This window comes from Hyperolius riggenbachi, chromosome 8, assembly GCF_040937935.1.
Source record: "Hyperolius riggenbachi isolate aHypRig1 chromosome 8, aHypRig1.pri, whole genome shotgun sequence".
Taxonomy (NCBI): Eukaryota; Metazoa; Chordata; class Amphibia; order Anura; family Hyperoliidae; genus Hyperolius; species Hyperolius riggenbachi.
This window is the reverse complement of record NC_090653.1, coordinates 152,053,169-152,076,235: the sequence shown is the minus strand read 5'-3', so window position 1 is coordinate 152,076,235 and position 23,067 is coordinate 152,053,169. Positions and strand designations below refer to the sequence as shown.

General features: G+C 42.8%; 1 protein-coding gene across 9 annotated transcripts in view; it reads right to left on the bottom strand.

Moving 5' to 3' along the window:
- ARHGEF9 (Cdc42 guanine nucleotide exchange factor 9) overlaps positions 1 to 23,067 on the bottom strand; it is a 662,656-nt gene that overhangs the window by 96,562 nt on the left and 543,027 nt on the right. For all 9 annotated transcript variants that reach the window (XM_068247541.1, XM_068247542.1, XM_068247540.1 and 6 more), the window contains 2 exons: positions 18,729 to 18,961; positions 7,809 to 7,938 (listed from right to left, as the gene is read on the bottom strand). In XM_068247541.1, coding sequence (XP_068103642.1) covers positions 7,809 to 7,938; positions 18,729 to 18,961 — 363 coding nt within the window. The remainder of the gene's footprint in view (positions 1 to 7,808; positions 7,939 to 18,728; positions 18,962 to 23,067) is intronic.

Below are 23,067 nucleotides of genomic sequence, written 5' to 3'. Positions count from 1 at the left end.
CGATCGCCGCCGCCCCGCGCCGAGCAGCGCTAAGGGGTGGATCGGGTCTCCCTTAGACGTCACAACGTCCATGACGTCGGTGACGTCATCCCGCCCCGTCGCCATGGCGATGGGGGAAGCCCTCCAGGAAATCCCGTTCTTTGAACGGGATTTCCTGATCGCCTATCGCCGGAGGCGATTGGAGGGGCTGGGGGGATGCCGCTGAGCAGCGGCTATCATGTAGCAAGCCCTAGGCTTAAAAAAATTTAAAAAAGGCAGCGCTGCCCCCTGGCAGTTTTTAATAGACCGCCAGGAGGGTTAATAGAGTCTCCAGCTAGTAACACACTGACAGAGGTCAGGAGGGTGTATAGCTTGTCTACTCCTTCTTCTTCTGTAATGAGACTCCTGCGCCAGAAGACGACCTCCCAGGGGTGCTGCTGATCATCAATGTCGGGTTTGTCTGGTACTTCTGCAATCACGCTTAGCGCAGCCAAGATTCAGGGGACACCCCTCCTTCAAAACCCTTTAACTTGGTAACGGAGCATTACACTGACAAGGGACCTGGTGTAATGGAACGCCAGGACTTTCAGCTTTTCAACAAGGGTTAAATATTGGTCTTTGGAGCAAGTAAAACTTAAACAAGGAACTGCCAAACTCTTCAGATGGTATAATACGTAAGTACTGGTATTTTTTCACTACCCCTGTGCTATTAGTTAAGCAAATAGTGATCTTTCTAACTTCTGCAGTCCATGGCAGGCAGGCAGAGTTTTTACAGCTCAGCCTATAATGCTTAATATAATGTTTAACAACTATAGGCTGACTCGCTATAATCCGAAATGAGTACACATCAGTGTGAAACGTGTAGGGTAGAGCTACAGACAGGTGAGATCAGCACGGACTTGCTGCTGTTACATGCTTGTATTTCAACATTTTGGAACATGTGAGTGCACTACTTTTTATATTTGTATTAAAATCACGGCTTTACACTATGAAAAGCTCAGGTGATGTGTGCAATCTGATGCAAGGGTATATACAAGCGCTGCCTGCCTGGCTATCCATTGGGATACAGGAGACTTGCTGAGCGCAGTGTGTTGTCTTCTAACCTGGACAGCAGAGTACAAGGTATATACAAGAGCTGCCTGCCTGGCTATCCATTGGGATACAGGAGACTTGCTGAGCGCAGTGTGCTGTCTTCTAACCTGGACAGCAGAGTACAAGGTGAGAGGCCACTTGTGTTGTGAGGTGGAGGAAACCTGGTTTTAGGAATAACGGTGGATGTCCTTACTGTCATACACAAACGTGAATGCTTTCTGTGATGTGGCTGTCACATAAGAGGGTGAGGAGCTGTCATATCCATATGCATGGTGACAGTGTTAGATTTCAAATGGTAAACTGAAAAGCATGTGGTGCCATTTGTAGTTTTAAACTACACTGTGTTTGTTTGTTTGTTTTTATTACATATTTTGAGGTGATTTGCACATATAAGGGACCAAGCTGGAATCACCTGATACTGGACACATTAGAGCGCAATATCCGAAGGCTATTTTGAACTCCCTAAACTCACCCAGGGCTGGGATGAGGTTCTCCAGCACTAGAGGCATTGATTCTAAAGTAAGTCACCCCACCCCCCTCAAATGGCAAGATGTGCCCTCCAGTGTTAGGTAATCTCCCTACTCTGTACAGATAGTCAGATGTTCTTCCAGCACTAGGTATTCCCCAACTCAGATTAGATAGTCTGAGGGGCCCCCAGTATTAGGTAGCGCCCCTCCACAGTAACAATAACAATAACAATAACAATAATATTTATATAGCGCTTTTCTCCCTGGGGACTCAAAGCGCTGTGACCCTGCATTATGCAGTCTCAAAGGCTCGGGAAAAGAGGTGAGTTTTTAGCCTTTTTTTAAAGCTGTCCAGAGAAGGAGCCTCTCGTACTGATTGTGGAAGTGAGTTCCATAGAGTAGGGGCTGCGTAGGAAAAGGCCCGAGCACCAAATGTTAAGTGTATCCTGGGAATAACCAGCTTCATCTTGTTGGCAGAGCGGAGGGTGCGTGAAGGGGCATAAAGTTCCAATAGATCCGCTATGTATTTGGGTCCCATGTGGTGTAGAGCCTTGAATGTCAGCAGGCAGATCTTAAAATTGATTCTCCATTTTACTGGCAACCAGTGAAGAGTTTGCAGTACTGGGGTGATGTGTGAGCTGCGGGGGGCATTGGCTAGGAGTCTGGCTGCAGCATTCTGTACTAGCTGTAAGGGGCGCAGAGCCTTATCTGTAGATCCGATGAACAGGGCGTTGCAGTAGTCTAGGCGGGAGGATACAAATGTGTGAACCAGGGCAGGTAGGTCTTCAGCTGGGATAAGGCGTTTGATTTTCGCTATATTTCTTAGATGGAAGAAGGAAGACTTGACGACAGCTGATACCTGCTGTCTGAGTTTTAGATTTCCATCCAGGATCACCCCAAGGTTTCGCACAGAGTCTTTATACTGTACAGTATCTCCCCCAATTGCTAGTTTGAGGTGGTGAGCGTTTTGAACTTTATCCATCATGTGTGGACCACCTACCACCAACACCTCTGTTTTGTCAGAGTTCAGCCTCAGCCAGCTGGTGTTCATCCAATTTTGTAAATCCACTAGACACGCATTTATGGATGCTGATGGGTCTTGGGTGCCAGGCTTGAAGGACAGATACAGTTGTGTGTCATCTGCATAACAATGGTATCCTAGGCCATAGTTCTGGATTATTTTGCCCAGTGGGAGCATATAGGCTGCAAAGAGTAATGGTGATAGTACAGAACCCTGTGGAACTCCATAGGCAAGTGGCACTGGATTAGAGTAGTGTGTGCCCAGACATACTTGCTGTGTCCTGCCAGATAGGAAGGTCTGAAACCATCTAAGAACAGTACCCCTTAGGCCACAGTAATTCTTCAGTCGCTGGATAAGAATTTCATGATCCACAGTATCAAATGCTGCTGACAAGTCAAGAAGAATCAGAATTGAGCAATCACCCTTGTCTCTTGCAGTAAGTAGATCATTCATTACTCGGACTAATGCTGTTTCAGTGCTGTGCCTTTTCCTGAATCCTGACTGAAAAGTATCAAAGATGTTGTTATCTGTAAGCCTGGCTTCTAGCTGGTTGGCGACTGCTTTCTCGATAACTTTTGATAGGAATGGTAAGTTCGCCACCGGTCTGTAGTTGGTTACAGAATCAGGATCTAGTGATGGTTTCTTCAGGAGGGGTTTTATGATTGCTTTTTTTAGTTCTTCTGGGAAAAGACCACTTTGCAAGGAGCACTGAGTGATTTTGTGAAGTGCTGGCCTGATCAGCTCTGGGCACTGCATTAAGGATCCAGTTGGGCCAGGATCCAGGTCGCAGGTACAGCCAGATGTGCCCCTTGTATTATGTAGCCCCGACCCTAGTATAGTTAGATGAGTCCCAGTATTAGGTAGCCCCTACCCAGTATAGTCGGATGTGCCCCCAATGTTTATGCAGATTCCCCCACCCCCCATATGAAGAGTATGTGTAGTGAGCTGGAACCTGTCTCTGCGCTGCCGGGATCCCTCTTTGCCCTGTCGCACAAAAACAGAATCCCCTCTCTGACTGCTCCAATGGCGCATGAAATGAGAGGCGCCACTACAGGACATCACAGAGAGGAGATTTTGTGACTGTGCAACAGGGTGAACAGGGATCCCGGCGGCCTGAGACAGGTAACTGTTCCAGATCACTCTGTATGCTCTGAATTTGGCCGGGGGTGGGTATGTGGGGGGCATAGGCATACCCTCATGGCTCTGCAGCCAAAAGCTAGTGCCTCCCCAGCCTCTGCCTCGGCCAGACCCTGACTCCACCCCTTTAAGTTTCAGTTCCTGGACATGTAACTTCAAATTTCTCAGCCATCTGTCCAGCACAGCGAACCAGTACTTAACTCTGGATGTACAGTAATGGTTAGCAATCATTTGATCATAGCTAAAGTCTCTAAGATGACACAAGCATTTCTCCTAGAGCTAGCAGAGTATTGGAAATGTCCTCCTAGAGAACTCCCACGTAGCTTACAGAAAAAGGTTATAATTACTTGTGTACATCTAAGCATACCATCAAATGGCAAAAATGTTTCTTAAGCCAAATTGGACCTTCATGTCTTAGCTCTAAGGTCTGTTCCTTACATTCAGAGAAGATTTTCTTATTTCTGTGTAGCCAGGCAAAGGCCTGTGTGTGAAATTGCCACACATTATTTTTGAGACAGCTCAGTCTGCCGCTCATAGCTATTATTTGCCTGGCTAGATATGTAAATAATGTCCCCTGTGGCTTTTTCTGACTTTTTGGCAGGCATTCACCTAACAACTGAAGTTTATGCCAATGCCTACCAAATGCTTAAAACCACCTACAGCCATTTTTTGTGAGCAGTTGTTAAGCATTCACAGTGCAAATAACACTGTAAATCTATGACCAGCTTACGCTCAGTACTTGCAAGCTACAGCAAACACCAGGAAAATGCAATGAAAATGCTCATTCAAATACATTGGGCTCTATTCATAAAACTTTACCGCAAGTTTTCTGCTCAAAACAGCTGACTTTTCCGACCATTTAGCAACGTGGGCATTCATAAAGGCTGTTTCCGCATGAACATCTGACATTCCTGTGCAGTACGGGAAATGACCGCCTTGTGCGGAGATTATCACAACACATGTCACTGAAGGTTAATTCATAAAGATTAGAGCAGGCTGAATGTGTGCGGAGAAACCCGGCTTTTTAGATAAGGTGATAAGCCAGGGGTAACTGTCAAGATAACAGCAAGTGAATGAGAAAGACCTCCCAGGCAGCTGCAGTAAGAGGAGAACAGACAAGGCATTCCAGAATACCAAGGCTGTGTTTTTTTTAACCCCTTGGGTACCTGTTTTCAGATAAATTTCACATCAGAAAGCCTGCATGTGTAACATTTATTGAAGTCCTTCTAAGCTGCAGCAATTAAATAGATTGTTTAGGAAGACTAATACACAGATTCAGTGCAGATTTAGGAGAGGCAGAAAATGCACATGTAAAGGGATGCTGGGGCTGCCTCCTTTATACTAAGGCTGTCTCTGCAGGAGAAAATGTATCAATTCAGCCAGCAAATGTAACAACTCAGCAGCACTGCCAGTTTAGTGCGGGAATTCCCCGACCTATTATCGCAAGTGTAAACATTTATATGAATTAGCACACAAAAGTGTTAAATACCGATGCAGTGTTTTCCCTCCAAGATTTTTTTTACCGCAAATGTTTTATGAATAGAGCCCATTGTATTTGGAATGAAAGCCTGCATCAGGAAACACTTGCACTCTATGTGAAAAACATGTCTGAGTGGTATTCTGAAACTTGCAGCACTGTGTGGCATTCTGATACTCGTAACACTGCAAGGTATAGTGATACTCATGAAACGGTGTGGTCTTTTGATACTCATGCCACTGTGTGGTATTATGATACTAATAACACTGCGTTATTCTGATACTCAAGAAACTGTGAGGTATTTTGATACTCATAACAGTGTGGTATTCTGATACTCATGCCACTGTGTGGTATTTTGATATTCATAGCACTATGTGGTATTTTGATACTCATATCCTTGTGTGATATTCTGATATTCATAACACTGTGTGCAGGGACGGAACTACAGAAAATGGGACACCCCCCAGCATAACAAGTATAGCCACAAAGACACCTGATCTGAAGGAAAAAAACCTTTATCGAAGGGAGTGAAGTAGTAATTGGGGCCTCCTTATACCTCTGGGCTTCTGAGTGACCACTGTGAGCTATTCTAAAGCTCATAGCGCTGTGTGGTATTCTGATACTCATGAAACTGTGTGGTATTCTGATTCTTATACCACTATCTGGTATTCAGATACTCATGAAACTGTGTGGTATTCTGATTCTTATACCACTATCTGGTATTCAGATACTCATGAAACTGTGTGGTATTCTGATACTCATAGCACTGTGTGGTATTCTGATACTCATAGCACTGTGTGGTATTTTGATACTCATAGCACTGTGTGATATTTTGATATTTGTAGCACTGTGTGGTATTCTGATACTCATAGAACTGTGCGATATTTTGATATTTGTGGCACTGTGTGGTATTCTGATGCTCATGAAACTGTGTGGTATTCTGATTCTTATCCCACTATGTGGTATTCAGATACTCATGAAACTGTGTGGTATTTTGATACTAATAGCACTGTGTGGTATTCTGATACTCATAGCACTTTGTGGTATTTTGATACTCATAGCACTTTGTGGTATTTTGATACTCATAGCACTGTGTGGTATTTTGATATTTGTAGCACTGTGTGGTATTCTGATATTCATAGAACTGTGTGATATTCTGATACTCATAGAACTGTGTGATATTCTGATACTTATGAAACTTTGTGGTATTCTGATACTCATGAAACTGTGTGGCATTCTGATACTCATAGAACTGTGTGGTATTCTAATACTCATAGAACTGTGTGGTATTCTAATACTCATAGAACTGTGTGGTATTCTGATACTTATGAAACTGTGTGGTATTCTGATACTCATGAAACTGTGTGGCATTCTGATACTCATAGAACTGTGTGGTATTCTAATACTCATAGAACTGTGTGGTATTCTAATACTCATAGAACTGTGTGGTATTCTGATACTTATGAAACTGTGTGGTATTCTGATACTCATGAAACTGTGTGGTATTCTGATACTCATAGAACTGTGTGGTATTCTGATACTTATGAAACTGTGTGGTATTCTGATACTCATAGAACTGTGTGGTATTCTGATACTTATGAAACTGTGTGGTATTCTGATACTCATGAAACTGTGTGGTATTCTGATACTCATAGAACTGTGTGGTATTCTGATACTTATGAAACTGTGTGGTATTCTGATACTCATAGAACTGTATGGTATTCTGATACTCATGCCACTGTGTGATATTCTGATACTCATGACACTGTGTTGTATTCTAATGCTCATAGCACTGTATACATATAGCTTTGTGTGGTGTTCTGATAATTATGAAACTGTGTGGTATTCTGATACACATAGCACTGTGTGGTATTCTGATGCTCATAAAACTGGGTGGTATTCTGATACTTATAACATTGTGTGGTCTATTTTCTGAAAAAATGACATTTCTACCACTCTCAATTGACTTATATCAAAATATATGGGAAATTTGGTCATATTTCTTGGTCGAATGTAAAGAAAAAACTTTCAATTGATTGCTTTTATCGAAAATAAAATAAAATATTTTTATGGTAGGGTGGCAGTATAGTGTACTGGTTAAGGACACCACCTTTGACACAAGGGACCAGGGATTGAATCCTGGCTGGAGCCCGTTACCTATTCAGAAAGGAGGGAAGACTCCCAAATGTTCCAGGGTGGCGTACTAAGTGCGCCCCTAGTGGCTGCAGCTCTCCAGTGCGCTGAGTCCGACAGAACACAAGTGGTATACAAATGTTAACGCTATATATTATTATATTTTATTGTGCATGGACACCTTTAAAGAGATCACTGCAAACAGGGCAGGAGAGACTATATGACAAATTACACTGACCTGAACCATAACATATAGAACCAAGTTTAGCCCTCATACTTGCTTTACAACATCACAACAACATTAAAACTGAAGCACAGTCTTTGGCTAACTACAACATTAAAACATGGGATGCAGCGGTGCTGGATTGAAACCGTCCAACACTGAGGTTGCCTGCACCAAATTACCACTAAAAACCCAAACATGATGATGACAGAAATGTGCTAATACTCTATGCTAATCATAACACCACAAACATGATAAAGAAGATTTTTTTTCACAAACCTCCCAGTCCAGGACTGACGCCTGCCACTGTGCAATTTTATCAATATTTTCCAGTCTTCTCTTCCTCTCATTAATCTGCTGAGTGACGTTCCGCATGACAGCAAGAGCAGCTGCCACATATCTGTAATCACTGTAGATACAAAAACAAGAGTAATTTAAGAACAGGCAACCAGGCATGCAAGAAGCCATGCACGGCATATACTTAAAAATGTAGCTCAGTGCTAAATACGTTGGATATGCCAGTATTTATGCAAAAGATCCATGATCCACTCTCCCATTTTGAAATATGGGAAAGCATGTGTTGACTACTCACCTTCCCATAGAGCCCTGAGTAATGGAGACGAGGCCTAGACTGTTCATCTCTCTGGAAGTATAGAATTAATCCCATACCTCGCAAATTTTTGAGTTAACAAAGAGGGACACTTTATAGGGCATCTATCGATGAAAGCACTTTTTTTTTTCTTTCTTTTTTTTTAAATACTGTATGTTAGGGTGCACATTAGCACAAATACTGGGAGCAATTTCCTTCATTACACAGCTCTGCCTCTCTGCTGTAAAATCATCCCAACACCTCCAGATACAAAAGGTGTCGGTTCTGCAGAGTTGGAGCATGTTCCTGCACAGGGGGGTTGCTATCAACTCCTCAGTGTTTAATTTAGTAATCACCTAGCTGAAATTATCTTATTCAGGTGGTGATAAGGGGTACGTTTACAGCAATTTGTGTTTATTGTCTTCATTTATATGACTGTTCAGAAAGGCATTATCAGTATGTCTTTATCAAGGTCCCCCCCCCCCTTCTCCCGGACAACACTGAGCAACTAGAGCTTTGTTACATGCTGCAGAGCTAGAAGTGTAACATCACAAGCAGTCAGTCAGGAGTGATGTATACATATCCACCTGTCTGCTACTTATATTAAAGCACATCTAGCTACCTGTTACCTCCTCTGATCAGCTTTTCTCCTCAGACCCTCCCGCATGCAGTGAGGAGAAAACAGTGAAGTATTTGTGAGCTGTGTTAGGATGAAGGGATGATTTTAAAGCAGACAGAGAAAACTGTGCCCCCAGCACTGGTAGTAGTAGTGGTAATGTGAACCCTAACACAGAGTATTTCATCAAAACTTTTTTATCGATAGTTGTCCTTTAAGACACTCCCCTACTACACCTTTAGCCACTCCCCCACCACATTCCTAGTCGCCCATATCACAAAGAATTATTCAGCAAAAGATGTACGGTAGTTTCATCATTCAAACCACACTTGTCCTTCTATCATCATTAGTTTTATTTTTTAATAACATTTGAAAGTAAGAAATATATTCATTTAAAGCATAATAATGTTTATTGTCTCTCTGACACATTTTTCAAGAGAAAAATTCATATATTTACACAGATCTGTACATCACACCTGAAAGAGGGAAAAATTAAGAAAAAAGAGGGAGAAAGGGATTTGTTTCCCAAAGAGGGAAGCACAGTTGGGAGCTATGATTAATCCAATCACACAAGCAGGAGAGTAACACATTTTTTAAGTCTTTGGGCCTATTCACACTAGAAGCGCTTTTCTGAGCGCTATGTGATTGATTCACACTTTTTAAGAATCGCTACCATTCACTTTCACTAAAATAGCGGTAAAAATTGCACATGTGATCGCGAAATCGCTGCAATTTTTACAGCAATTTTAATGAAAGTGAATGGGAGAGATTTTTAAAAAGCGATAATCAATTACAAAGCTCTCAGAAAAACGCATCTAGTGTGAATGGGCCCTAAGGGTATATCTGTTCACAGGGGAGCAGGCCAGATTCACATTCAAACAGCTATATAGAAATAAAGTTAAAGGAATATTATCGATACCCAAGTATTCTAAAATGGCAGTGTGCAAATAATGTCTAAGTAGCTGTGTAAACATTTTCCTACTTTTCATGTTAAATATCAGAGGCAAAAACTGTAATTTATTGAGGGTAGGATTTAGCTATATTGGGACAAATCAATTGCAGAAGGGGTGTCTGATATGCAACTCTGGCTGTGCATTGAAGCAGACTACAGAAAGCAAATATCAAACATATCAAACTCTGAAAGCAAAACAGCATGAAATGCTGTGAGAATTAGTTACATTTCCTCTGCTCTCTTCAGACACTTCAGTGAGAAACACAGGACACAGGATCTGCAGCTGTTGGGAGTTCTCTCTCTCTGTCACACACAGAGCTACACATAGAGTTAACTGATCAAGTGTGAGGGGAATTTCCCCTCTCCTCATGGCTCAGTCAGCCGTCAGTTTTGGCGTCAGTAAACTTTGAAAGTATTTTGCTAACAGTAAACAATTAAGTTGCTACTAAAATGTATACACCAGTACTTAGCAGCACTTCCCAAACAATTCCTGTGTCAATTGAAAAAAATATGTGAATCGATAGTATTCCTTTAAATGCTTACTCCAAAAAGGCTGCTTGTTAGCCACTTGGAAGTCAGCATTCAACTTTATTTTAATACTTGAGTGCAGAATTAAGCCTAGCTTATTCTGTAGCGGAAAGCCCAGTTGTTGTCCTTTGGCCACCAGGTGAAGAGTGATATGAAGGTTTTTTTGTGAACATTTTTCACATTTCAGGAACTGGAGACTTTCCCAAATTCCTAAGATATAACTGTAAGTATTTCCACAACAGACAAAATAAATGAGTAAAATCACCAAAAGGGGGGTGGTGATAGCAGTAAGCCTGGTAGTTAGTAGGCAGTGGCAGTAGTTGTCAGTAGCCAAAGTCACTGTCAGGATGTGACACGATCTGCGGCACCACTTGTCACGCTGTAGTTAGGCTCAGTCAAGGAATACTTGCATTCAGCTCAGCTGCAGTTATAGAAATGTCCATTGTTACTGACAGGAACCCAGAGTCCAGGATGTCAGATTACAGATTCTTCCACCTCACACCTTGACAGCAGTTCACTTGACTCTAGCCTCCCTGAAGTGCTTCCTCCCATGTGCAGAGATGCATGTGATAGACTGTCTACGCACACCTCTCCCTAGAAGCATACTTTGGCTGCACTTCCTTCATCTCCTCCACACAGGGCACCAAGAACATAATAAAAGACAGACTGGCTCAGATGGAAGACTACAGAGAACACACACAGATTTGCTCATGCTATGCATATACAGTAGACCTTATACTTGCTTTGCAGGCTGTCATAGTAATATTTATGCAGGGCCGGTTCAATGAACAATTGGGCCTTGGATAAAATTAGCCTAGGGGCCCCCCTAAAGACACCCCCCGACCAAAAAGCGCCATTAGAGGCCCTTTGTTGCAGCCAAATTTCCCTCCTGGGCCCCTGAGCTGGCTGCTGACCCTCCCCCAATCACCTCCCAACTTAACAGACTCTGCAGAGTCCCTGGGGAGCAACAATTAAGATAGGGAGGGACACCTTGGGGGCCCCTACAGGCTCTGGGGCCCTGGGGCAATTGCCCATTTTTCCTATGGTAGCTCGGGCCCTGTATTTATGTTAAACAAGCAAAGCATAGTCACTAATAAAAGAGAATAAAAAAAAAATATCTTTATAAGCCTTCACAATGTGATGACAGAGTTACAGGGCCAACTCCTCTGGGTCTCTCTGTGAACTTTTTGACTGAGGGACTCTCTTTTCTCTATCATCAACTTCCACAAACACAATTACCTGACACAATATAACTCAATCACAGTTTCTGCAAGCTAACAAACATGATTGTGCTTCCATTGGTGCAATATGGGAAATTAAACAAGTACAAGTACTTTATATGAAGGGCTGGTCTGGGGCAAGAAGTTTGGGTGTGCCCTGTTGCTATGTCATTGTACCAGTTTGTATAAAGCAAAGCTTTATGTAATACTGCATACAAGAGGGCCATGACCTACTACAAGGGAACATTGTGGACTATGGTATTTACATACTGCATGATGATGTGTGTGTGTGTGCATGCATGTAGTGTGTGTGTGTGTGTGTGTGTGTGTGTGTGTGTGTGTGTGTGTGTGTGTGTGTGTGTGTGTGTGTGTGTGTGTGTGTGTGTGGTGGGGGGTGCTTTGCTGTCTTAAAGGACAACCGAGGTGACATGTGACATGAGGTGACAACTATGCTGTGTTACTTTTTTTCTTTATCTGCCTGAAAGAGTTAAACATCAGGTATGTAAGTGACAGTTTTCGTTTGGGTCGGGACCAGGTCGGACTGGGTCAGACTATAGCAAAACCCTCACTGATAAGTAATTACAGCCATAAAACACTTTCCTGTCAGTAAAAAGCTTCCTGGAGCAGGAAAGAGATAAAAAGGGTAAATGATTCATGGATTTGAGCTTTGGCATACTTCAATGAAGGCGTCATTGAGCAGAGATAATGTAACAGTAAAAACTTAAAAACTAGATCACTCAGTCTCCAGCTCTATGGATACTACACGCTAAAGATGCCCCACCGGGGGTCTCACCACCTATCGGCTTGCATCCAACCGAGTGTTGACTTCCTAGGGCTCTGTATTGATCTCCTCTCTGTGATGAGGCTGGCTGAATTTGTAATCCCATCCGGTGCAGCGTGCTAAACTCTTGCTACGTCTCAGTCCCGGTACTCCATCAGCTGACGTCACTAGCCGAGGTCACGTGACATGTTTCGCTCCTCCCTCTGAGCTTTTTCAAACGAAAACGAAGTCTGGGTTCATCTGGGATGAACAAGCCCCCTGATTGGGGGAAGCGGCTGAAAGGAACGCTCTTCATAGGAAATCCAGAACCCAGACCTCGTTTTCGTTTGAAAAAGCTCAGAGGAAGGAGCGAAACATGTCACGTGACCTCGGCCAGTGACGTCAGCTGATGGAGTACCGGGACCGAGACGCGGTTATATGCGGCAAGAGTTTAGCATGCTGCACCTACAAGCACTTTGACAGGACAGCAGCCCGGGTGGGATTACAAATTCAGCCAGCCTCATCACAGAGAGGAGATCAATACAGAGCCCTAGGAAGTCAACACTCGGTTGGATGCAAGCCGATAGGTGGTGAGACCCCCGGTGGGGCATCTTTAGAGTGTAGTATCCATAGAGCTGGAGACTTAGCCTTGCAGTGCGGCCTGTCTGAGTGACTGTGATCGCTGTATACAGAGGCTTGATATATTGCTGCAAGTTTGGCTGTTCAACATTAGTGCTGGAACTTTTGTGCAGTAGGGTTGCAAGCGCTGTTTAAATACAACATATGTGGCAGTTATCTACAAATCCTTATGGACATGGACAGTTGGTTTAACAAGATCTTAAGATTGACAAGCTCATGAGCTATATGAAGCCGTTGTCATAGAGGATCTTAGGAGGTGGCCACCTGACTGCCTGTGGTTGTAATTGGAGCTTGCTGACACGCCCACTCGAGAAAGCCGGAAGTGAACCGGCGAAACATGTGGGGTACACACGGCGTGCGAGTGTGACCCACGTGGAGTGTGCCCACCCTCCGCTACCCTTCAATCACTTGCCTGGAAGCCACTGCTGATTGCTGGATTTGCTCTGCTGCCTCGTTAGGACGGAACTGAATGTGTCTTTGCGACTATCTTTTGTGAGACCAGGATGTCGCTTGGGCATTACAAAATGCTTACAACCATGCTGCTCACCAGATGAACTGCACGGACATCTCTGTGGACACACATTGCCTTGCAACTTCATGGAGCCGGTAGAGTATACGGATTAAGCTGGAAATCAATGTGTTGATACACTGCTACTTGTGCTGCTTTAATGGCTTATGACTCTTGAACTGGCTCCCGCATATTGCTATAAGGCTTTGCTGTCTTGCTTGGTGTGCTTTGCTGGTACTAATAGTCCTGACTATGTTTCTGTTCAAATGAGAAGTTATTCAACACAAACAGTTGAGCATGAGGCAGATTATTTATGGATATCTGGGCACTAATCCACTCAGTGATCACTGCAACTCAATTCTGTCTGTTGCATGTGTATGTGGATGGATGGATGAAAGGGATACTATTTAGTGTTGGGTCGGCGGACCACCTCGTGGGTGTACACCTTTTATGCAAAAATTGATTTTATTAAGGTTATTAATAAAATTTGTATTTTTATAACATACCGAATTATTTTGTGTATTTGGAGCAGGGCTGTGGAGTCGGAGTCGGAGTCGTGGAGTCGGAGTCGTGGAGTCGGGCAATTTTGGGTGCCTGGAGTCGGAGTCGGAGTCGGGAAAAAATGCACCGACTCCGACTCCGACTCCTAATGAATTTGTAACTGTAATTAAAATAGAAAATATGATAAAATGTTCTATTTCTCAGATAATAGTCATTAAAAATAATGTATATATACAGTAATAGCTGTGCTTAGTCCACAAAAATGAAATAAACCAATCAAAATTAGTTACTTGTGCTGCTTCAATAAAGCAGTCCCCGTATTTTTAAGGTCAGATATACATATCTGATTGTGACTGTATATATGATGCGTACACAGGAATCTCTTATATATACTAAATAACATCTATGCTGTAAGAATAAAGCCTGATGTGTAGCTGTGTCACTAATAGAGATGGTCAATGAGATGGAAATAATTCTGCACTGATGCTGATTTATGCAAATGTATGCACTCCCTTTGCTGATGAAATCAAATAATTTGATATGTTATTAAAATTTGGTTTGGTGACTACAAATTAAAGGGTACCTGAGACGGATGAAAAGTAAAGTTTTATACATACCTGGGGCTTCCTCCAGCCCCCTTCATGCTAATCAGTCCCTCGCTGTCCTCCACCACCCGGATCTTCTGCTATGAGTCCTGGTAATTCAGCCAGTCAGCGCAGTCCGGCCGCATGCCACTCCCACAGCCAGGAACATTCTGCACCTGCGCAATAGTGCTGCACAGGTGTAGTATGCTCCTAGCGGTGGAGTGTGTTCATGCGCACTACGCCAGACTGGCTAAAGTACCTGGACTCATAGCAGAAGATCCAGGTGGTGGAGGAGGACAACGAGGGACTGATTATCCTGAAGGCGGCTGGAGGAAGCCCCAGGTATGTATAAAACTTTAATTTCATCTGTCTCAGGTTTACTTTGTTACACAGTAGTACTATACTCTACATATGCACTCCCCACAGAGCTGCAGGGAATCCACTGAGAATGCTGTGCACATTGAACACAGAGGTGTTGTCTGTTTACAATCTCCTCATTCCCCTGCAGAGTACCTGCACATCATTCTTACATGTACCCACACTTACATTGCCTAGGGCCTGATAGATGTTCTTTGTTCCGGTTTGTACCTTTTACAAGTACTCTTACCAAGGACTAGTTTTAGTCTAAAGGGAATAAATATAGTAGTCTACATATCCTTCTCACTTCAGTTGTCTTGTAAAATTCCTAAGCGTTGGCAGTTATGAGACGAATTTCATGTTACATACTTTTAATCAACAAAATTGTAATATGCAAATTAGAGGAGTCGGAGTCGTGGAGTCGGAGTCGGAGTCGGTGGAATCCTAAACTGAGGAGTCGGAGTCGGAGTCGGAGTCGGTGGATTTTTGGACCGACTCCACAGCCCTGATTTGGAGTGTACTCTCTCCTTCAATTACCCTTACATATTTCTTTAGTGTGTATGGAGTATGCTTGGGACATCAGCTGATGTGTATAGACGGCCGTCTATGTCACTTTTTTAGGGGGGGATAGGAGTTTTTTTTTTTCATGGCTGTATTTATTGGATTGTTTAATAAAAGACGTATACGTGAGATTGAAGACACCTGCTGATTTTTTGTTTGTACTAGGGATCGTTGTTGTCATAAGGTGGCTCCCCCACAATTGTGGGGTACTCACAGTAATTATTGGTTATGCGTTTACATTGCAATTTTTTCACAATTAAAATAAAACTGTGGTATATCTATAAAAAAAGTATTTTTTAGGAGAAGAAGGATAGATACAATTGTTTTTCTCTTCAGATTATTTTCACCTCGGATGTCCTTTAACCTCCCTGGCGGTACGCAGATGCGGTGGCTGCGTCCGTGGGAGGGATTTTTTTATTTAATAGTATTTTTTTAATGTTAGCTAGCACTAGGCTAGCTAACTGTGGCCCCCAATCCCCCGGCACCGGTCTGACCCCTCCGATCGCCGCCGGCAACACTCACCCGTCCGCGATCCCTCGAGAGCCGCAGCTTCCCAATTGGCTTCACTCATCACTATGGCGACGATCGGACATGATGTCATCGACGTCATGCGCAGTTACGATCCTCCCCATAGGGAAGCTGGGTGTTGATTGGGAGGCTGCTCCATCGTGGGATCCATGGGGGTATGTATACCGGAGGTGATCGGGGGCGATCGGAGGGGACCGGAGGGACTTGGGGGACATGGTTAGCTAGCCAAGTGCTAGCTTAACCAAATACAACCATTTTTATAAAAAAAATCCTCCCGGGGCCATGTGATCCCCTGCGGCGGCTAGCCCGACACTGTGTCTGGCTTACCGCCAGGGTGGTTAAAGAACAACTATTGTGAAACATTGTAAAATTTTAAATAAATACGTACAAATGTACATTTTCTGCCAGAATAAAATGCGCTATACAGTAAATTACCTTTTATCTATGTCACTTTCACTTACAGGAGGTAGTGAAAACCTGACAGCTCTGTAATTTTTTGAACAAGTCCATCTCCTAATGGGGGATTCTCAGTTTATTTCCAAAAGCACTTACTGAACTGCAGTTCCGTACACAGTTTCAGTACAACTGCCAGAATATTGTGCTAGAGAGTAGGGTAGGGCAGCTGACTGACATCTTTCTTTAGATCCTTTCCAGGGAGTGATTTTATAAAGAATAAGGCTCCTTTCACACTATACACGTGAAAAGTCACATCGCACATTAGAAGTGCGATGCAACAAATACAGTAAAGTTTGCAGTACATTGAAAGTATGCTTCACTGACACTGAAAAGGCGCACACTGCCTGGCAAACGCACAGCATGCTGTGTGTAACTCTGACGGAAGCCACCACACCCAATGTGAATGCATTATAGAAATATAAATCGTGTTGGCATGTGATTATATTGTCCATTGCAGCAGAACAGTGTGAAAGGACTCTAAAGGTAATACTGAGAGTCTCTCATGAGAAGATGGACTAATCCAAAATCTGTCAGGTCCGTCAACTTTTTACTACTTACTATGTATGGCAGAATCATGGGAAACAAGGAAAATTTATAGTGCATTTTAGTAAGAGAGAAATGTGCAATTTATATGTATGTATTTTACATTTTTCACAATAGTGGTACTTTAAGAAGAACAAAGGAAAAACTTTCATTTGCTTTAACACTTGCCAATGCTTTCTATTAAGGAGAAATAATACTAATTTGCGAGTACTACTCTCCTCCATGTCCTTGTTTACCACAACAATAGGTAAAATGCTGAAAGTTATCAGATAATTGTCAAGAACATAGCTGATATAGAAGCTCGGTTTCACTGCAGAGCGACAGTAGTAAAGGAAAAGTGGGCAGCTTGGTTGGGCAGCTTTCCTGAATGCTCTTAACTGCAGCTGAACAGTAATCACCAATAAATGAAATAAAATACAAGCCAGGAAGGTACCTCACCAGACTGGAAAAGTAATAAACACAAGACAGACCTCTCACATTGTATTCCTGTTGTCTTGCTTTGTAATAAAGACAGACAAAAACTATTGGCTCTAGAGCTGGTAAAGAGGTGTAATCCATCTTCTCTGAGAAAGATACTACAGCCAAGTTATTGATTTCAACTTTATGTATTCATTTTACTCCTCTGTACTTCAAAGCTCATTAATTAGAAGAATGCATCAGAGCAGCCACTGTGGACTTCTAATAACTGGCGGGCTGATATCACAGGCTGATATCATAGAAGACTACGGCAAGGAAAATCAACACCTTTTATTTCAGGGCGATTGCATTGCCTTGCTGCTCCAACCGTTCTAGCACACACCTGCTGGAAGATGAATGAAGCAGCTACCGTATATCATATAAACAGAAATACATACGTTCACTTTCAGAGGATCATTTAACAACACCACAAGTTTAAAAGGGCGCGGTTATCTCCCCTATTGATTATAGTGGCTGGCTAACTGTATTAAACTGGCGCCGAGATAAGACGCCATTTGCAGCCGCTATTTTCTATGTGTAGCCGCTATTTGAAGCTGATATTTTCTATGTGTATCCAGAATTTATCGTCACAATTTGTAGTTGCTATTCGTTACCACTATTTGTAGGTGCCTCTTTAAAAAAAAGATGTTGAGGATAAGATTAGTTGGGTGGGTGGGGGGGGGGTGTGTGTGTTAAGGTTAGTTGGTTGGGGGGTTTAAGGTTAGTTGCCTACCAGGTCTAGGGTTAGGCACCAACAGGGGTAGGGTAATGGGTTAGGCACCACCCGGGAGGGGGTTAAGGGTTAGGCAGCAATAGAAGAAAAAGACTGGGTCTCTACCTGGAGAAATGCAATTGTAGCACTATTTTATTGCACCATAGTGACAAAACCACACCACGTTTCGGCCGTCCGGTCTTGACGGCCGAAACGTTGTGTGGTTTTGTCACTATGGTGCAATAAAATAGTGCTAAAATTGCATTTATCCAGGTAGAGACCCAGTCTTTTTCTTCTACTGCTGTGGACTTTTTGCACCCTGAGGGATCCGGGTGTGGACTGGTTGACTCCCTGGCTCAATTATATAATTACAGTTGAGCTCCTGGGACTGCTTCTTTTTTCTTGTGGTTAAGGGTTAGGCACCACCGGGGAGGGGGTTAAGGGTTAGGCACCACCGGGGGCATCAAGGGTTAGGCACCACCAGGTGGGGTTAAGGGTTGGGCACCACTAGTGGAGAGTTCTGTGTGAGAGTAGGGAGCGGTTAGGTCACAGTAAGACATCTGTAAATATTACCAATATTTTATTATATGAATGCTGTAGAATATCGGTAACCCTACCAATATTGTACTAACACTATCCTGAGCCCTTTTAAACCTGAGGCTTTTTCAAATGAATGCCATTTTCTGTACCTGTGGTCCTGTGCTGTGTACTTTAGTAGCTCAGCCAGCTGAAGTGGGTATTTGCAGATCTTCTGTACCGGTGTCAGAAGAAAGCCATCGATGGCAATGTCAATCATTTGCTGCAGTAGTCGGCACGCTTCAAAGAAATGCTGGTATCTGCCATCCTTCATTAATTTGGAAAGCTCCATGCAGGCGTCTAGATGATTATTACAGTACTCTGAATAAATCCAAAACCCGTCTTGCTGCGAGGTCCCGTGAAAGAAAGAAAATATTAAAAAAAAGGTCAGATATGAGACTGTCACCAGACCATCCAAGCAATTAAACCTTTATACAACCATAATGCCTTTTCACATGGGAGGTTGAACTGTGTGCTTGATGGGCAGTTCAGCCTCCCATTTGCCTTCAAACTGCAATTTAATGCAACCAAATTGCAACATTTGACACCCCATTTGTGTTAGCGCTTGACACATGGTGCAATCATCCAGCAGCAAAAAACTGCATCATGTCGCGTCTGAGTACAGCCACGGCTGTGCTGAAATGTGACTCGGGTTAATGCACGAAGCAGGGGTAATATTGCCAATACTACAGCCAGCAGTGTACTGCAGTATGCGCAATTAGCGTGACCTGCATTACATGGGTAATGTAATAATTACTATGGTAACACACATTACGTTACTTGCTTAATGCACATTATCTGCATAATGATCACATTAACCATGTACCGCGTGTCACACTGCTTTATACATCATCCCCTCAGTGTTATAGCTGCCTTTACCCTGTCCATACCGAGTGCTGCCAAGTGCCTGGCCGGTACACAGGAACAGCTGACAGGTGGTGGATTCACTGTCTTTAGCCTCTCATTTGTAAGAGCCCTAACAATATGTAATACTGCTAAATGCTTAGCAAACTGCCTGTTAATGCCAGTTTGTCATTATTCTTAATCATTGTCTTGGTTATAAAGTACCAAGATGTTACACTCTGCTAGAGATTAAATAGGGGGTGCAATTTATTAGTTTATTAAGACAACAAGTACACCATGAAATGAGACAAAGAAGTAAGGTTCACACATTGTATTTATTCATCTGGCTATATAGCAAAATAACCATTCTTCTCTGCCATTTCATAGACTCATGCAATTTACAAAACGTTATTTTACTTGACACATGTACAAGAACAATTTGAATGATGCTTGTGTCTGACAATACACTGCTGCCATAATGGTATTTCTACATTAACCAATGTGACTTCTGTCTGAAAAAAACAATTCAAAAATGTAAAAACTTTACTAAACCATTTGCACTGGGACAAGACAGAAATCAGTAGATGCATGCAATATACTATACATTTTATATTGAGAGCCAAATGCCTTTTTCCACAGCTAGAAAGGCAATATTGCAGCCACAAATATCTGTACAATGTGTTTATTATGTGTAAATGGCGCATGAGTAATTAGTTACATGGCAGTATAGTCATTCTCCTCTGATATTACAATGCTGGAGAACAATACACTAGATGGTTATTAGAAAGCATTGCAGTGGATGCTCTGGGTTGTGACACACAAGTATTCTGTGAATTGTGTAAGAGCGTGCCACTTTTGCCTGTATATAATTAAACATCATACGGATGTAACATTTAGCTGATAATGAAATACTTCTAGGAAGAGGTGGGTGGAGCTGTTGCTTATGCTTTGTCTTGTAGAGTCCTGTGGGGGTTTGTGACTCAGGGTGTGTATGGCTTGGTCAGGCTCCTGAGCATGTGGAAAGGTCCCAGGCAGCTAGCTTCACAGGACAGCCAAGACTGGCATTATGTGACTGCAGACTTTTTACAAAAGTATTTCTGACATGTTTATAAGTCAGCCACTATTGCTTATGTAATACGCTCACCACCTCAAACTAGCAATTGGGGGAGATACCGTACAGTATAAAGACTCTGTGCGAAACCTTGGGGTGATTCTGGATGGAAATCTAAAACTCAGACAGCAGGTATCAGCTGTCGTCAAGTCTTCCTTTTTCCATCTTTGAAATATAGTGAAAATCAAACACCTTATCCCAGCTGAAGACCAACCTACCCTGGTTCATGCATTTGTATCCTCCCGCCTAGACTACTGCAACGCCCTGTTCATCGGATCTACAGATAAGGTTCTGCGCCCCTTACAGCTAGTACAGAATGCTGCAGCCAGACTCCTAGCCAATGCCCCCCGCAGCTCACACATCACCCCAGTACTGCAAACTCTTCACTGGTTGCCAGTAAAATGGAGAATAAATTTTAAGATCTGCCTGCTGACATTTAAGGCTCCAAACCACATCGTACCAAAAATACATAGCGGATCTATTGGAACTTTATGCCCCTCCACGCACCCTCCGCTCTGCCAACAAGATGAAGCTGGTTATTCCCAGGATACACTTAACATTTGGTGATCGGGCCATTTCCTATGCAGCCCCTAATCTATGGAACTCACTTCCACAATCAGTACGAGAAGCTCCTTCTCTGGACAGCTTTAAAAAAAGCTAAAAACTCACCTCTTTTTCCTAGCCGTTGAGACTGCATAATGCAGGGTCACAGCGCTTTGAGTCCCCAGGGAGAAAAGCGCTATAAAATATTATTGTTATTGTTGTTATTTTGTGTTTTGTGGGCAAAGCAGGCAGCAAATCGATATCAAACAACCAGACAATACGGGTTTTCTTAGAACCAAGTATTCTCTTATTTACGGTATTCTTCATTCATAAAGTCTTCAAATTGCGGACATGTCGTATGGATACAAATTCAGAGTTCCAATTCACACAGAAGACTGCCTGACACGTGTTTCACGGCCAAAAGCCGCCTCCTCAGAGGCACACTGTATACAGACATCCACTAGGCCAAAGTCATAAGACACCGCAATTTGTATATAGTGAGAGAAAGGTTCTCAACGCCGATTCCATGTGTCTATGGACTAAAGAAAGGACTTTCTTTAGTCCATGGACACATGGAATCGGTGTTGAGGCCCACCGCCTCCAAGGAGGCGGCTTTTGGCCGTGAAACACGTGTCAGGCAGTCTTGTGTGTGAATTGGAACTCTGAACTTGTATCCATATGACATGTCCGCAATTTGAAGACTTTATGAATGAAGAATAAATAAGAGGATACTTGTTTCTAAGAAAACCCCTATTGTCTGGTTGTTTTATATCGATTTGTCATAATATTAAGGGGTGGAACAATACTATTTTATTGTGTTAATAAAGCAGGCAGCAAATCTAAAAATACATTTTAAACTTGAAACTCTTGATAAAAACTCATTAAAACGACTAGTTTAGGTGCATTGGGCCTTATTCCATTCCAGGTGATAAGTATTAGTAAATAAACATTAAAAATCATATCACAGAGTATTCAAATACAGACATATTGATACATAAGAAAATCAATAGGGCTTTTTTTTGCCCCGGGTAGATAAAGTTTTACAAGAGAGGAAATAGTGCTGTTATATAGGTGACATTAGAAAATAAAATATAACAGTGATGCTGATTTGTGCATATAACCAGACTTATATAACGTCTGGTGGATTTACTAGGGCACTTGGGGTTTGCCCTGCATATATAGCAACACAAGTAGCCACCAGACGGTGCTTTGGTGGCAAAGGTGTAAAGATGTGTGTCAGCGAGAGAACAGATATCTGATTATGTGGTGATCTGCAGTATCACCACTAATGCAGATAAATAAACAGTATTTTACTGATGGCAAATCAGCGGAAAGCTCACCAGCAACAACTAACTAGCACAGAATTAGAGTGTGATCACAGATGATTAGGTGCACAATATACAGGAGTACTCCTATGTGATATCCCTTGGCTGTAGGGACTATCACTGGAAGAGAGGTCGTACAGGCAAAGTTAGCAATGGGTCAGTCAGCAGCGGTACAGAATCGTCAGGCAAAATCCAAGTCTAGAGTAAGCTAAGGTCGGCAACGGGTCGGGCAGATAAAGTACAAAATCAGGAGGTACAAATCAGAGTCAAAAGGTTCAGACAGAAAATCAGCAACAGATCAGAATGGCAGGGTACAGAATCAGAAGGCAGAAGAATCGTCAGAAGTACAGGCAAGGTTCATACACGATAATATTCAATATAATAGAATGCTACTGATTAAGCTATCAACGGTCTGAGCACTAACACGAGGTATTCGCAACAGCAGACAAAGAGCAACTGAGCAGCAGATCCTTAAATGTTAAAGATCGTTCAAGAGTGTCGCCCACAAGCCCAGCCAATCAGCGAGCCTCCCGAGGTCAGCTGACCTTTCTCCTCAAGGAATAAAGGTCCTGCCGCTGGGCGCGCGCACGCATAGCCCTGAGTCTATGTGCGGCTGAAGGAGCTGCGGGC